The sequence below is a fragment of the Struthio camelus genome, chromosome 14 (genome assembly GCF_040807025.1).
Source record: "Struthio camelus isolate bStrCam1 chromosome 14, bStrCam1.hap1, whole genome shotgun sequence".
NCBI lineage: Eukaryota > Metazoa > Chordata > Aves > Struthioniformes > Struthionidae > Struthio > Struthio camelus.
In genome coordinates this window covers 23,991,558-24,005,408 of record NC_090955.1, presented here as the reverse complement: position 1 = coordinate 24,005,408, position 13,851 = coordinate 23,991,558, and the positions used below count along the sequence as shown (strand labels likewise).

Sequence of the window (13,851 nt, the reverse complement as noted above, 5' to 3'; positions counted from 1 at the left end):
GGGACGGTCCCCGAGGAGCCGCGGTGGCTGACGCGACCTGCGTAGCCTGGCTCTCGTGCAGCTGGGAAAGGGCTTTCACCTCTCCGATTACTCTGCTGGGAAGGTCCTGGTCTCAGGGTGCCCCATCCGTGGAGGGGAGGCTTTGTGCCGCACTCGATCCTTTATCATAAGAAGGAAGAGCTGCAAAGCTTTTCCTGCCTGGATTTTGGATTGCTCATCTTCGTCTAGTTTGTTTGGTTTTTGTCTTCTTTCCTTAACCTTTTACCTGTGTTTTCTCACTTTTGGTGGAAGACTTGGCAGATAAGATGGTGCATGAGCCTCTCTGGCCCTGTACTGAAGGGCCGTTTTAATCTTCAGCAAAGACCTCTTCTTCCAGCTGTTTGCTCAGGCGCTTGAGGTTAATATACTTCATGCCGTTCTGGAAGGTGCCGAGATGAGAGTGGTAAAGGAAGAGCAGGAGGGAGTTAAATGACAGCTTAACAGGAGCAGCTCTCAGAGGCTGAAGCAGTCCGAATAAATAGCCCTGGGCACCCGCAGCCCGCCAGGTTTCAGCTCTTCAGTGTCCGAGTTGTCACTAGGCCTGTTCCTTAGCAGCTTCTGGGAGAAGCCAGGCCTGAAGAAACCATGTCAGGTTCCCTCATGCTTAGGGGAAGTAGAAGAGGATGTGACCCCCATGTTTCCCAGTCTCCGGTCACTTTTTAAGGGGTGCTGAGCTAGAAGAGCAGGAAACCCACCTTGGAAGGTGTTTTTCATTTCCTTCCTAAGGACGTCAATGGAATTTATCTGCTGCATCCTTGTAAATGCATCCTTATGTAAATGTATCCTTGGAGTTTGTAAATGCATCTGTTTAAGCATCCGGTTGACAGGCATTTTAGCTGGGCCCAGTGAGACAAGCAAAAATTGCGAATGTTGCAACAAGACCAATGAGCGGGGATTCATGACTAGCTGGGACGCCAAGAGCACGCCATGGAGCCCTTTTGCAGTGCCCTGCTCTGCACCCCCGTGGAGGAGCTACACCCTTCACTTGACTCTGCAGGTGGCAGGGTGATGGGAGAAGTTCAGCACATAGATGTGCAGGCTTCCCTGGGGCCTTGGCACCAGCCAGCAGGACCTGCCTGACCATGGAGGCAGCCAGCAGGAACCCTGTTCCTGGATGGAGGTCCCCCACAAGTGGCTTGAGCTAACATGGCCAGAGGCCTGCCTAGATGGAGAAATAAGACCCTCAGCTCTGACCATCTGAGGCAGTCTGATTTTTCCCACGTAAGTAACATGCTACTTATGACATTGAGACCGACAGAGACTCAGCAGCGACGCACGCATGGGCTGTGCATGCATGCATGGTCCATGCAGCATGTGTGCCCTGCGTGCGGCTGTTCCTCTTGTCTTGATGCCTTGACTCAGCTGAACCAGGTCCTCAGGCTGGACCACGGTCTGGAGCGTTGTGTTCGGTGCGGGGTCACCTTCCTCACTGCGTTCCCCTTCTTTGCTTTGAGGGGACGCATCAGGTCCATCATCCTGTTCCTGCTGTGCCTCTGTCTGGGGTGGCAGTGCTGCAGCCAGCCCCTGCTCACCATCCCGTGTTCTCTCTCCAGCTCCTGGGCCTTCCCTCTGCAGGTGTCAGGCTCCCGGGGCAGCACCCCCAGGTGCTGTCAGCAGAGACGGGGTGCTTTATTGGCGTGGCTGAACACCTGAGGGAGGCTTGGGACACGGCGGGAAGGCTGCTCCTGCTGCTATGCAGAGCTGGCTGGCCTCCTGCTGTGACGCATTTGCCGTAATCCTGTTTTATAAATGCAACCTTGGCCTTTGGTCTCCCTGTACAGCTCTCTGGTCTCTGCTCTGCTGCCTCCAAAGTTAAATCCACTGATGTGACTGAGTCGGGAACATCCAGGGCATACCTATTTGCTGTGTGTGGGCTGTGAAGACAGATTGAGCAAAGCAGTGGGCCATTTTCTCTTGGAAAGGCTCTAGGCAAAGGATTGGAGCCGTGCCGGAGGGATCATGGGTGCAGCAGGAGAGGAAGGGTGACCACAGGAGGGGGAATGAGCAGAGAGGAAAGGCAAGCAGGGCAGCTGGGATGTGGGAGGGAAATGAGTGGGAAATGAGAGGGATGAAGGAGGAAAGAAAGGAGAAAAGTGTTGGATTTATTGCAGTGAACTGCGAGGAGAGGAGCAGGGATGGTGCTGGGGGCTCCGGAAGAGGTGGAGGCAGGTGGCAGGTCTGAGCGTGCTTTGCTTAGCTGGGGGTGGATGGGGGCCTCAGGCACGGGGCTGCTCCACAGTTTGAGGGGTTTATTCATGGGGAGAGCCCAGCACCACTGCAGCGGCCCCACCGAGCCTTCTCCTCCTCTGCGCAACCCGCAGAGCCAAAGAGGGAGAGAAAGAGCAGCCACCGTGGAAAGCAGAGCTCGCTCTCCTCAGCAGATAGGTGAGCTTGTAACGGCTGAGTGGCCTCATTGTTCCTCAAAAGGAGACCTCTGGTCTTGCGTTTGGCCACGCCGGCCTCTCGGAAAGCCCTGGTCTCTCGCTGCAGGTCCAAACGTGGCCTGCCTCGTTCCACTCTCACCCTTTCTCCCCGCCGTCCCCTTCCTTGCAATGCTTCCAGGAGGGAGGGTGAGCAGCGGGGCCGGCGTGTTTGCTCCCGCGTGCCAGTTCTGGGCGGGTGCTTTCCCTTAATCCCGGCCAAGCCGGTGCTCTGAGCAGAGAGCTCATGACGGATCTGCGCGAGTGAGGAGCGAGACGGAGAGGAGCTGTGTGCAGAATAAGAAAGAGGCCGAGGTGCAATAAAGCCCATGCAGTGCCTCTCCCCCTATGCTCCCCCTGCAGCCAGTAGCCGTCGGGATCTCGGGAAACCAATCCACTGCAAATCTCCTGCTGGCCTTTTATGACCTGTGGTGTCATTTCAATCCAGTATTTTCAGGCTCTAAATCTCCTAGGCTTAGCCCTCAGTGACTTCTTGGGAAAGAAGTGGACTCCTTAAAGCGCTAAGGTCAGGGAAGTCCCTGCACATTAGTCTGCTGGAAATTTTGCCCCTTCTTTTGGCTGAATTGGCAGGTATTTCAAAGCAGAGCATTATTTTTGGTAATTCCTCCAATAAACCTTTCGTTGCCAGCCAGGTGCTTTCTGGGCACCTTTGCCCCAGGATGATGGACCCATTTCTGGAGCATATTTCCCTTTGCCCACTTCTGGGCCTCCTGGTCCCTCTGCTCTGTGTCTGCAGGGCAGGGCTGGAGTCAGATTCACAAAAAGTGATGGGTCCAAAGCCCGCCTGGGAGGCTTTCAAGGCTGCCTCTCCTTGTTCCTACAAGCAGGCAGGACGAGCGCTGGGTGGATGTGGACAGGACCCGAACTGGGACCCTCCGAGCCCAGCGCTACCTATAGCAGCCTCATTTGGCAGGTGGGAGGGGAAGTTTGGGATACAGCTGCGGGCTGGGGGATGCTACCTGGCTCCATGCCGCCGGGATGAGCTCTGGGTGAAGGCACCTGGCTCCGGGCTCTGCGATCCTTCAGGGTGTCTTTCCCTTCTCCGTTTCATGACTGTGGCAGGGAGGCAGCTCCCTGCCCCAGCGCTGGAGGTGCTGAGCGAGGCCAGGGCAGCGCGGCTCCCTGATGCTGCCGCCTCCCAGGCATCTTGCAGTCTCTGCACGCAGCGCACCTTGAGATGGACTGATTGATCTGTAACACTTTAAAAATAATGGTTTAATCATTATTAAGGATTAGAAATAATCCCCGAGCTGTATTGATCACGCTGACATTATTCATGATGAGCTCATTTGGCATTAATGTGGACGTCCCGTAGAGCAGCCGGTGGCTCTTGGCAGACCAGTCACCTTCTCCGATGGGAAGGGCATAAGGGGGACGAGCTGGCGCAGCAGGTTGCCTGGGCACCTTCCTGCCCCGAGACTGCTTCAGGTCCTGCTGGGGAGTAAACCTGTCCTGAATAGCGCTGCGGGGCTGAGCAGCGCCAGGCTGGGCTGCACAGCTGGATGGGGCTCCACGCCTGGACCGAGCCATGGCAGAGCAGCAGAAGGGACACACTGTCAGGGTAGCAGCTTCGCCGGCAAGTCGGGGCCAGTGTGAACACGGAGATCGGGGCGAGAACAGAAACACCAGAGCTGACGTGCTGGGAGAGGCAGGGCTAAGCTGCAGGAGGCTGCAGGATGGGCACTGCTGGGGCTGTCCCAAGCCGTCAGTCTTTGATCAAATCCATCCTCCTTGCCAAGGCCTGGGGAGCTCAGGATTGTGTGGCAGGCAGTTACGGCTGTGTGAGTCAGGCTGAGGGTTTCCAATCCCATGTCCTCTCTCTGAGAGCAGTCAATAGAGAAGCTGAGGGAAAGCCTGTAAGATCAGGACATCCTCTGAACTTCCTGAGCTGTTATTTAGGCGCTACCTAAGCTAGAGGTTGCATCCCTACTTTCATGTTTAATAGAACTCTGTGGATTTGCCAAAGCCATTTGTACCTTGTTTCAGTTCTTGGTCTCCATAACATCTTGCGCCTCCTTCCTTTCTGCTTCAAACCTGCGACTTAGGAGTTTTATTTGAGGTCTTCTGCTTATTGCGCTAGGAGAAGTAGCAAATAATATGTCCTGTATTCCCTCCTTGTGCCAGCTGTGATTTCAGAGCTCCACAGTATATCCTTCTCGGTTTGTTTTTCTGTCTTGGAGCTCTCATTTAGCTAGTCCTTGCTTGGAGGGCAGCAATGTTTCCACTCAATCTTGTTTTTTCCCTACTCCAGCTATCAGCCATCCCTTCTGTGCCAATAGGTTGTCTCTGGATAGGGTCTAAGCTTTTCTGGCGAGGCAGTTTGCCACAGACAGTCCTCTCCTAGCCTGCAGCAGCTCTTGGGAGCAGGCTCTGCTCTCCAGCAGTTTTTACTACTCTCATGGCAGGCTCTTGCAGAATGGTGAACCATGAACGGCTACAGCTTCTTATAGCGGGTTGATCCCTTCAGATCATCACAGGTGTACTTCCCAGTAATTTAATTGGATATTGTCCTATTCTTGCACAAAAAGAGAAGGGAGAGTTCATCCTTCACTTCCCTACAGCTGGATTTTCTTCTGAGGTTGGGGGCTCTTTGGGAGGTGTGAGATGAGCGTAGTTAGAGCAGCATGGCCCTGTGTGTGGATGCAGGCATGACTTCGAGCTCGCTGTCGTGGCCAGCGCTGCTGTATGTCCTTCACAGCAGGGAAAACCATTATGATGTTTGCAGACCATCAAAACTATAAACATTACATTTTTAATGTTGGCCATTATACAATCTAATAAATGTAACAGTGTAAGCTGGCCATGAATAAATGTATGTTGGAAACAGGAATATTTCTGGCCATGAGAGCAAGAGGGCTGTAGAACAGCCTCCCAACAGGAGCAACAGGGCAAAGAAACTGCAGAAGTTTGCATGGCAGTTTGGTGATTTGTGGGAAGGCTTATAAACGTGGCCATGACCGCAGGGCTCGGTGGCTGCAGTGGCCTTTCCAGAGCTGTCCTCCCATGATAGATGCATTTCAGTGGGGGCAAACCCCTGCAGCTCAGCATTTCTGAGTCTTGAGCCTTTATCACAACAGTTGTTTTCCTTAAAAACACCAGCTTGGGAGCTGCACTTCCATCAGGATTAATGTGAGTCGTTTCCCTGCCCACCACACGGGCTGCCTCCAGCCTCTTGGCCTGTTGGGCTCTCTTCCTCCTGCCGTGTCCTTGCAAACTCCTGGGAGCAGGAATAAGTTCCTTATGGCTTGCATATGCAGCATCTGGCACACTAGCGCTTCCGTGGAGCTCCTTGGTGGTTGCATGGCCTGGGCAGTAGACCAGTGCTTAGTTAGCAAGTCTGAAAAAAGACGGTGTGAGCCACACACCCTTCCTGTGGCTGGGAAGGGGGTTTCTTTTCCACTCTTGGGTACATTTTGGATCAGATGAGCCCTCTTTCTCCATCATCTGCAGCCTACAGAAGTCCAGAGAGGAGTAAGAAGCCCCGGCTGATAGAACCCAGCTAGGGTCCTGCCCGCTGGTTGTTGCCTCCAGCAGTCAGCGTGAGCATCACAGCCCCGGCAAGGGGGCACTGGGAGGACATCTATCGCTTCTCAGCAAGTGTGTGACAGCGAGAGTATTTCCCTGCCATGGTGCCCGGCCGGAGGCAGCCAGGACCCGACTCTTGTGCCCAGCATTAGCGTCCGCAGGACTGCCTGTGCTCCAAGCACAGCTCCCGTTAACTTCAGCTCGGCGCTTAGCGCTTTGTCAAATCACACCTCAGGGTTTCGAGTTGGATATTCAGGAAATGAGGAACAGGGAATTAAGGAGAGATTGTGAGAACTCTGTGTTAAGTGATTTGTCCAGCATCACAGAAATTCAGGGAGAGAAGAGGGGAGAAAAATCCCATTTTCCCGGAGCGGTATTCATTTGCTTCAGCATTGTTCCTCCTCTCCCTGCATTCCCACCGTGGTTGCTGCGTACTCACGGCTCGCAGCTCGCGAGGGGAGAGCCCTGCACCGCACAGGCACCCAGGAACAGCACGGGGAGCCGCACGTGCCCTGGCACGCTGCCCGGCTGCAGCTCAGCCTTCCCCTGCTCCCCGGCCGGAGTGGGCTCCCCATGACTGGGACATGCCGTTTAGCAAAAAAAAAGAACATCTGGATTTTCTTTTTTTTTTAAACCACAGTTTTGTCCAGGTTGACTTTGATGAATTGACATTTACCAGAGGAAAAATATATTCCGTTGAGGTGGCTTTACTGGCTCTAGCAGTCACTTATTGCACCATTTGCAACACTCCAGGCACTTCACACAAGGCAATGAGTAGTTAAAGATGTCCATAAATCTCACCGAGGCCCATTATAAACAAACATGCTCTTATCAAGTATAGAAAAATGCATATTTCATCACTGCTGCCTTAAATGTGACTCAGAATAAATGCTCTTCTTTAATCAGCCATCTCAATATATAAACAGAGCTCAAAAGCTTCTGGGAATGAGTTGCAGAATTTGGGCCACAGCTTTTACAACTGGATCTGGTCAGACCAGCTGGACATCTCGGAGGCAGGGGGATAGTAGTGCGCTGCGTCTTAGCCCTGATCACACCACACACAAGCCCCCCACAAAATTGTACTGAAAACTCACAATTACTTGGCTGTTCTTTTCAGCCGCATATTGTCTCTAAGCCTTTTCTCTCGGCAACCAGAACGGTAAGTATTTTACTTCAACACTCAGTTGATAGCTTACTGATCTTTCCCCTTGGATACTAGCCGTTGAAAGAAACTACTTTGATTTTGAAATGAAGATAAAAGAAAAGATTAAACAAGAAAGTTTCTACAAGTCTACGCTGAGATTATATTGTGATGGAATATGCATTTCCTTACATCTGATAAGAATAAACTGTGTTCTCCTTGTAGGTAGGGTAAGATTTATGAGGTCTTTCACTGCTTGTTGCCTTACTTTCAAGAAGCTGCACTTTGCAATGGTGCTTTCCGTAACACAGCACTTTCCGTCCTGGCCCTGGTGCCTCCATGGTGCTGGTGTTGGGTGCTGCCACGTGCACCCCGTTTCGCTGTCGGAGTTGCCCTGTGGGTGCGTTGCAGGCAGACGGGGGCAGGTGGGGCAGCGGGGCCAAGCGGGGCTCTGCGAGCGCAGGGCAGGGGCACCACAAAGCCTTTGGGCCTTATTTTGGGGATCCAGCTCTCCGGTTGCTTGAGGAAGACAGGCTTGGTGCTTCTTATCTTCTCGCCGAAGCCCCGCTTTCTGCATCACCCAACGCAGTGATCGCTAACCACTCTCGTGTCGTGTGTGCCGCGTCCGCTAGGAGGAGCTGAACCGGTTTGCATTCCTGTGGGCTTCCAGCAGCGCCAGAGGAATTGATAACAGCAGGGTATTAACGCTGCTGTATCAGAGCACAATCTCTATTGCCCCGTGCCCTGCTTCAACCGCTTGGGTTTTTGCACGGGCCAACGTGATGGTCGCAGGTGTCTGTAGCCGCAGCGTGGCCTTGGTGCGCGGCAGGAGCCTCGGCTGAACTTCTGCCCTCTTGCAGAAGTCACCGCAGTGGCATGTGCAACTCTTCCCTGCCCAGCCCCATTCCTGCAGCGCCCTTGATTCCACTGGTAATGCCCAGGATAGTGCTGTTTCTCTACCTGGTTCCTCCTAAGCATGTCCAAGGACCAGGGCCCCACGATCCTCAGCATGCCAGGGAGCCCATGCTCAAGAAAAGCCCTGCCCCATGAAGACTGTTGCTCTCGCTGCCACCCTCGTTTTTTCAGAGGTGTTGAGACCCCGGTTGAGGTGCAGCATGCCGTGTTGCAGCTGGGTGTGCAGTAGCAGAGGGAGTCACAGATGCATCTGGGCTGCACTCCCCAGGCAGGCAATGCTTTGGGCTTGTCTAACTCCCCTTTGGCCCAGGAGGCCACTGAGCTGTCCATCAGGTAGCTATCGCCAGCCTGACATGCAAAGGCTGGCACACATTGCCAGCACTTGTCTTTGAATTGGGCAGAACAAGCAAGATCCTACAGACTTCTGAGCTCCCAAGAGGAGAGCTGCGCTCTTCCGTGGGCAGGGCAGGAGTCTAGGGGGACAAAATTAACCTTAGCTGATTAGCAACCGTGTTTGAAACCTTGCTGATGAGGCGTACGGAGAGCCCTGGCAGATGCGTTAAAGCCAGCGCAATCACCGTGAGCACCGTTGCACCTGATCTTGTGTATTAACACAATGAATTATTAATGCCAGGATCTTCCCACTTCCCATGGACTTGGGTCTGGCTTGGCTGCTGCTCCCAGCAGCATGGCACAGCCAGCGGGGTGATGGGCAGCTGGGGACCAGGCTGGCCCTGGAGAGGAGGGTGAGGTCTCAGTTCTGTTCCCCCATCCCAGTGCTGCTCATCCTGCGGGTTCAGTCCTGGCGAAGACCTGGGAGATGCACCCCTCCTCTCCAGGCGGGTGCAGGTGCACAGAGAAAAGAGGCCTATTTTCAGGGACAAGCCAATGACAGTGTTGCCCAAGGAAAGACTGTAAGGAATTAGCGATGCAGCAGTGCCTGCAGTAAGACAAATCTTCCCTTGATGGGCTTCCCCACGAACCATTAACTCGCTGGGGAGCCTTCCCGGGACATGACTGCTTTGGTAGCCTCATGGCTAATTAACCCAGTACAGATTAGCCACTTAGCGCCCAAATGGGAGCTCAGATCTCTGTGGCGTGTATTCCCCAGAAACCTTGTCAAGCCGACGGCCGGTTGGGAGCTAGTGGGGTGTGCCTGATTTTACAAGGCCGCCAGGATAAGCACCGTGCCCGTGCGAGCGGGCAGGGGCGTCCGTCTCTGGGCACCACTGCAGGTGGCACCTCTGGGGAGCCCAGGTGGGTTGCTGCAGCCCCTGCCACGATCGCTGCTGCCTGGGCTTGGTTAGGGGATAGGGGGGAACAGTCTGCGTTGTTTATTTTGCTCTGGCTTTAATTTGCTTAGCAATGCTGAATTGGTCCTGTTGGAAAGTCTGGAGCTCTTGCCGTTTATCCCCTTTGGCTCAATTAAAAGGCCACCTCCCCGGTCACTGCTTGCACAGGACCTTGCTTTTCCACTAGCATGGGGGCACTGCAAAATAGCTTTGGAGAGGAAGAAGTCATTACCGGGTGGAAACATGGCAGAAAGGGAGCCTGTGAGGGCTGAGGAGGAGGTGTGAGGTTGACAGCTGCCTGCAGGCAGATAACAACTTGAAGCCCATGTAGCTCTTGAAAGTCCTGCTCTAGTCGTCCTTGGCTGGTGCTAGCGAGTGCTCTCCCAGCTGAGCCCAAGCCCAGCGAGGGCGGCACCAGCCCACCCCACGCTGCATGACGCCTCCAGAGCCAGCGCTCGTCTCCAGCCCTCTGCCCTGGATAGAGGCGGTTTGGGCTCCTTTGAAGCCTCATGCGTTTCAGTGGGAGAAGACAGTGCCTGTGCTCACCCCAACCCTTGATGAGACTTTGTCAGGCTGCCTTTAAATGCTACCTCAGCCCGGGCACCTCCCACTGCAGTCAGCAATTAGAGGCAGAGCGGCTGAGCTCTCCTACCTGCTTCCTCGCGCCGTTCAGCAGCTTCCCGGGAGGAGCTGGTGCATTGCAGGTGGGCTCGGCGCTGCGGAGCTGCCTACCTTCCGGCCCTGTGGCAAGGTGAACGACGAGGTGGGCACCCAGAAGGGTTAATGGGGGCAAGAACTGAGTTCGGCTCTTGGCCCACACAGCAAATAAGAGCCTGACCGGTTCCACCGCTAAATGGGGCAGCAGCTGAGCTGCGATAGCTTAGACCTCATTGAATTCAAGTGGCAACAATCCCTTTGGAGATGCTTGCTCGCTTTGAGAAAGGTGGAGGCAAGCAAACAGAAAGCACAGCCCCATGTGCCTGGTAAATCCGTTCCCAGGCCTTGGTCCCCTGCGCGGGGTTGGTGAGAGATTTGGTTCTTTCCTCCTGCTGCTACAGGCAAGATGAGAGGGCTTTTAACAGCCCCTGAAGGTGGGAAGGGGTTCAAGGGTACCTGAGGGTTTCATTCCCTTGATGGGTTTAACATCTGCACCGTAGTATCCAGACAGGATCCTGGCTGTGCGTTACACACCCTGGAGATGTATCTATTGCGGCTGCTACCAAATATCCCAGCTTTCCCACTCAGGTTATAGACCCGCTGCTGGAGTTCCCCCAGCATTTGCTGGTGCCCTGGTCCCAGGTAACTCACCTGCCTGGGAAGAGATGGGGTAGAAATGGGCAATGCCCATCTTGCATCGGAGTACAGCGCATCTGGGCTCACTCTTGCTCTCTTGCTTTCTTTGCAGAGACTTGCTAACGCGGCAGAGAAGTTCCAGAAGGCTCACCACTGGCAGGACAACATCAGGGTAAGGCTCTGGGCACTCACCCAAGCTTTCAAATTCCTCTGAGCTGAATTCTCTCCTGGGAGCTGCCTAGAGCATTTAACTCTCTGGGACACTGTGGTTTGAGGTTACTCACTGGCACGGAAATAAGTTCTTTGTCCCTTCATTACTCCCCATCCTTTGGTTGTTCCTTCCCGCCTCGTCCGCTTGCTTTACTCCCTGACGCGCTGTGCGTCTTGCAGTTGACACGCAGGTGCCCTGGCCCCACTGACTGCCAGCCCTAATGAAAGCGAATGAAGCAATTTTAAGCTTGTTCCCAGCATCGCCTCTGCCTGTGCGTGCCGTAATAAGAGCAGGCAGAAGACAGAAGGTGAAGGTCGAGCTAGTGGTTAAACACTTTGGGTTTGAGCTCCAGCAGGAGTTTTACATTCTGGCCGTCTTTGGAGACAGGTCACGTGGCTGGCCCTCGGGAGAGCCGTGTTTGATGCAGAGCGGGGCCTCGTGTTAGGTGACGACAGCAAACGCGCGCTCACGCGCCATCGCCGTCTGTGGCACCTGACAGCAATTCCAATCGGTGTTGTTTCGGGGGGAAGGAATAATCTCGGCTGGGAGAGGGAAGATGTTGTTTTAATGATTGCATTTGACTTTGTAATTATGGCAGTGATAACGCTCAGCAGGCATCTGAAGTATTCTGCCTGGAAATGCTCTCAAATTGTAACAATAATACAAAAGGAAGGAAAGATTGTTTTCCTTCCAGTGCAAATGGAGTCTACAGTAAAAAAACCTCCGAAGCGACCCAGCTCTTCCTGGATGCCGGGCCAGCTCCTGCCCCTCGCATAGGGAACCCCCCAAGTCACCTGGCAGTCCTGAGGTGGCCAGCCCAGAGAAAGCCCTGCTGCCTGCCAGAAGTGCATTTGTGCTGTCTTTGAGATGCTATTTTTGCCTGCAAATGTGATCTTCTCGGGGTGGATCCACAGTGTAGGTAGCTCAGTAAGCACAAATTGTCATGGTCCCCTCTGCTGAAGCCCCCACGGGCAACGGCCGTCTTACCCGCTCTCTGCCCTCGCTAGGTTCTTCTGGCATCCAAGGCAGGGGCATGGTTTGCGGGTTGAGCCCCGCTCTCGGATGTAGGAGGTGCTCTTCCTGTTCCTGGGGACCGTGTGTTGAGTGACCGCATGCAAATCCATTGGCTTGCCTCATCCCCCTCCTCCCCCCCAGCCGTGATAAAATATTCTTCCTTATGGAGAGGACCGTCTGTGTGGCGAGCCCTATGCTTGCTTGCTGATGGTGCTGCACTGGAGGAAGAACTTCCATTTCCTTTATTTTGCAAAGGGACAGGGGCTGTTCTCTGAATATTGCTCTGACCTGTCCTGGCTTTGCATCTGCATATACTTCTGCTTGTCCACAAAGAAAGTGGACTTGGCCACTTTGCAGTATTCGGCCAGCAAATGAGAGCATGTGTTTAGAAGATCTCCACTGGGGAGACCGGGCTTGCAAACACAGAGGTGGAAAGAGAAATTGCAAAGGAGGAGAGATTAAGACTTGAAGCCAAATCCTTCTCTTATGGACCCTCCTGCCTTTTGTGTTGATGACAAAGAGCAAGATTTTCTCTGGAGGGGAAGACAAAGGAAGAGTAGAAGAGAAGGCAAGGTGTCAAGAGAAGCTGTTCGACTTTCGTTTGCCATGTGGTCAGTTCTCTTCATGCTATGAGCTGTGTCCTGTAGACACTTGAAAATGCTGACTTTCCAGGGGCCTTTTGGGAGAGACTCTCATTAGTCGGGTGGAACGCATTGGCTTTGCACATCGTCGCTGGGATCGTGCCAGGCCGGCTGGAGGAGCGGAGTCCTTGGCACAGCCGCTCAGCAGAGCTGCAGACAGCAGCGCATGGCGAGCAACTGGTGGCAGGACTGTTGTAGACCAGCTCGGAGAAATTATCAGAGGATCAGGACAGCAGCGGGCAAGAAGAAAGGAAGACGAAAGGCAAACTGGACAGCATGGAGCAGCTGGAGGGGGCAGCCACATGCAATATTGTTTGCATGGTCTTTATTAGCAGAAACATCTCCACTCCCAAAAGGTGAGCTGTCCCTGCTGGCTGTCCTGTTCAGGAGACAAAGTCATCAGTGCTAATAGCCCTCAAACCTTTCTGCAAGAAAATGTTGCTGAATTACTGTCACTTCTTTTCCTGAAGAGCTGTGGAGGAGACATTAAGAGGATAACAAGGTGTGCATAGCAGACGAGTTGTGTGCACAGGCAGATGCAAAACACTGGTTGCCTCAGCAAGGCCTGGAGTGCCTTCTATTTTTGTTCTCACTGCAGCTTTATCCCTCACTTGTCTTGTCTCCAGGGGAAGCACCAGCCAAGGCTGCATCCTCCTCCTGCTGACTTCCGATCTCCATCCCAGCCAGCCCCCAATGCCCTTGGCCATGGGGGGCGGGTGGGGACCTACAGGTCCCCACCCGCCTGAGGTCCGACCTGAGGTCAGAGCCACCCAAGCGAGCATGCAGGCTGTGGCCAGGAGCGGCTTCATGAGAGCCGCGGCCAAGTGCACCTGCCCAAAGGCTCTCACCTCCTTCCCTAGTGTCAGGACCCGATTTGTACATCCTCAGGTCAGCAGCCCTGCAGAGCTGAGCAGGACCAGGAGTTGTGGAAGAAAATTGCCCCTGGGCCTTTGGATACATTAAATGCATTGTTTCCACCTGGGTTTTAGCCCAGATTTCCTCCTGTCTTACAGAGAAACATCTGATTGAATTCAAGATGCTTCTGGTTTAGGCTCGATGGATACTCTGTGTTTGCGTTTGCCATTTAATGTGTTTTCTTTGGTGCTATTTGACTAGAAGTCTGGTTTTGCGTTGGCTCTCCTGCCCCAGAAGCAGATCCCCACAACCTCCGGATGGCAGGAGCTGCGATTCGACATCTGGAGCCAGTTCCCCACATTTCACGCTGTCTGCTGCAGCCTCTGATTCTGCAGGTCGGCCCCATCACTCCAGGAATCTGCTCCCTCACTTTCTTTGAAACAGTCACCCTTTCACTTCTTTTCAGGTTGTTTTCTCATTATGG

At 53.8% G+C, this 13,851-nt stretch overlaps 1 protein-coding gene across 2 annotated transcripts in view; it reads left to right on the top strand.

Moving 5' to 3' along the window:
* The window catches only part of CACNA2D2 (calcium voltage-gated channel auxiliary subunit alpha2delta 2), a 263,927-nt gene that overhangs the window by 197,695 nt on the left and 52,381 nt on the right, over positions 1 to 13,851 (top strand). For both annotated transcript variants that reach the window (XM_068907175.1, XM_068907174.1), the window contains exon 4: positions 10,759 to 10,818. In XM_068907175.1, the coding sequence (XP_068763276.1) occupies positions 10,759 to 10,818 (60 nt within the window). The remainder of the gene's footprint in view (positions 1 to 10,758; positions 10,819 to 13,851) is intronic.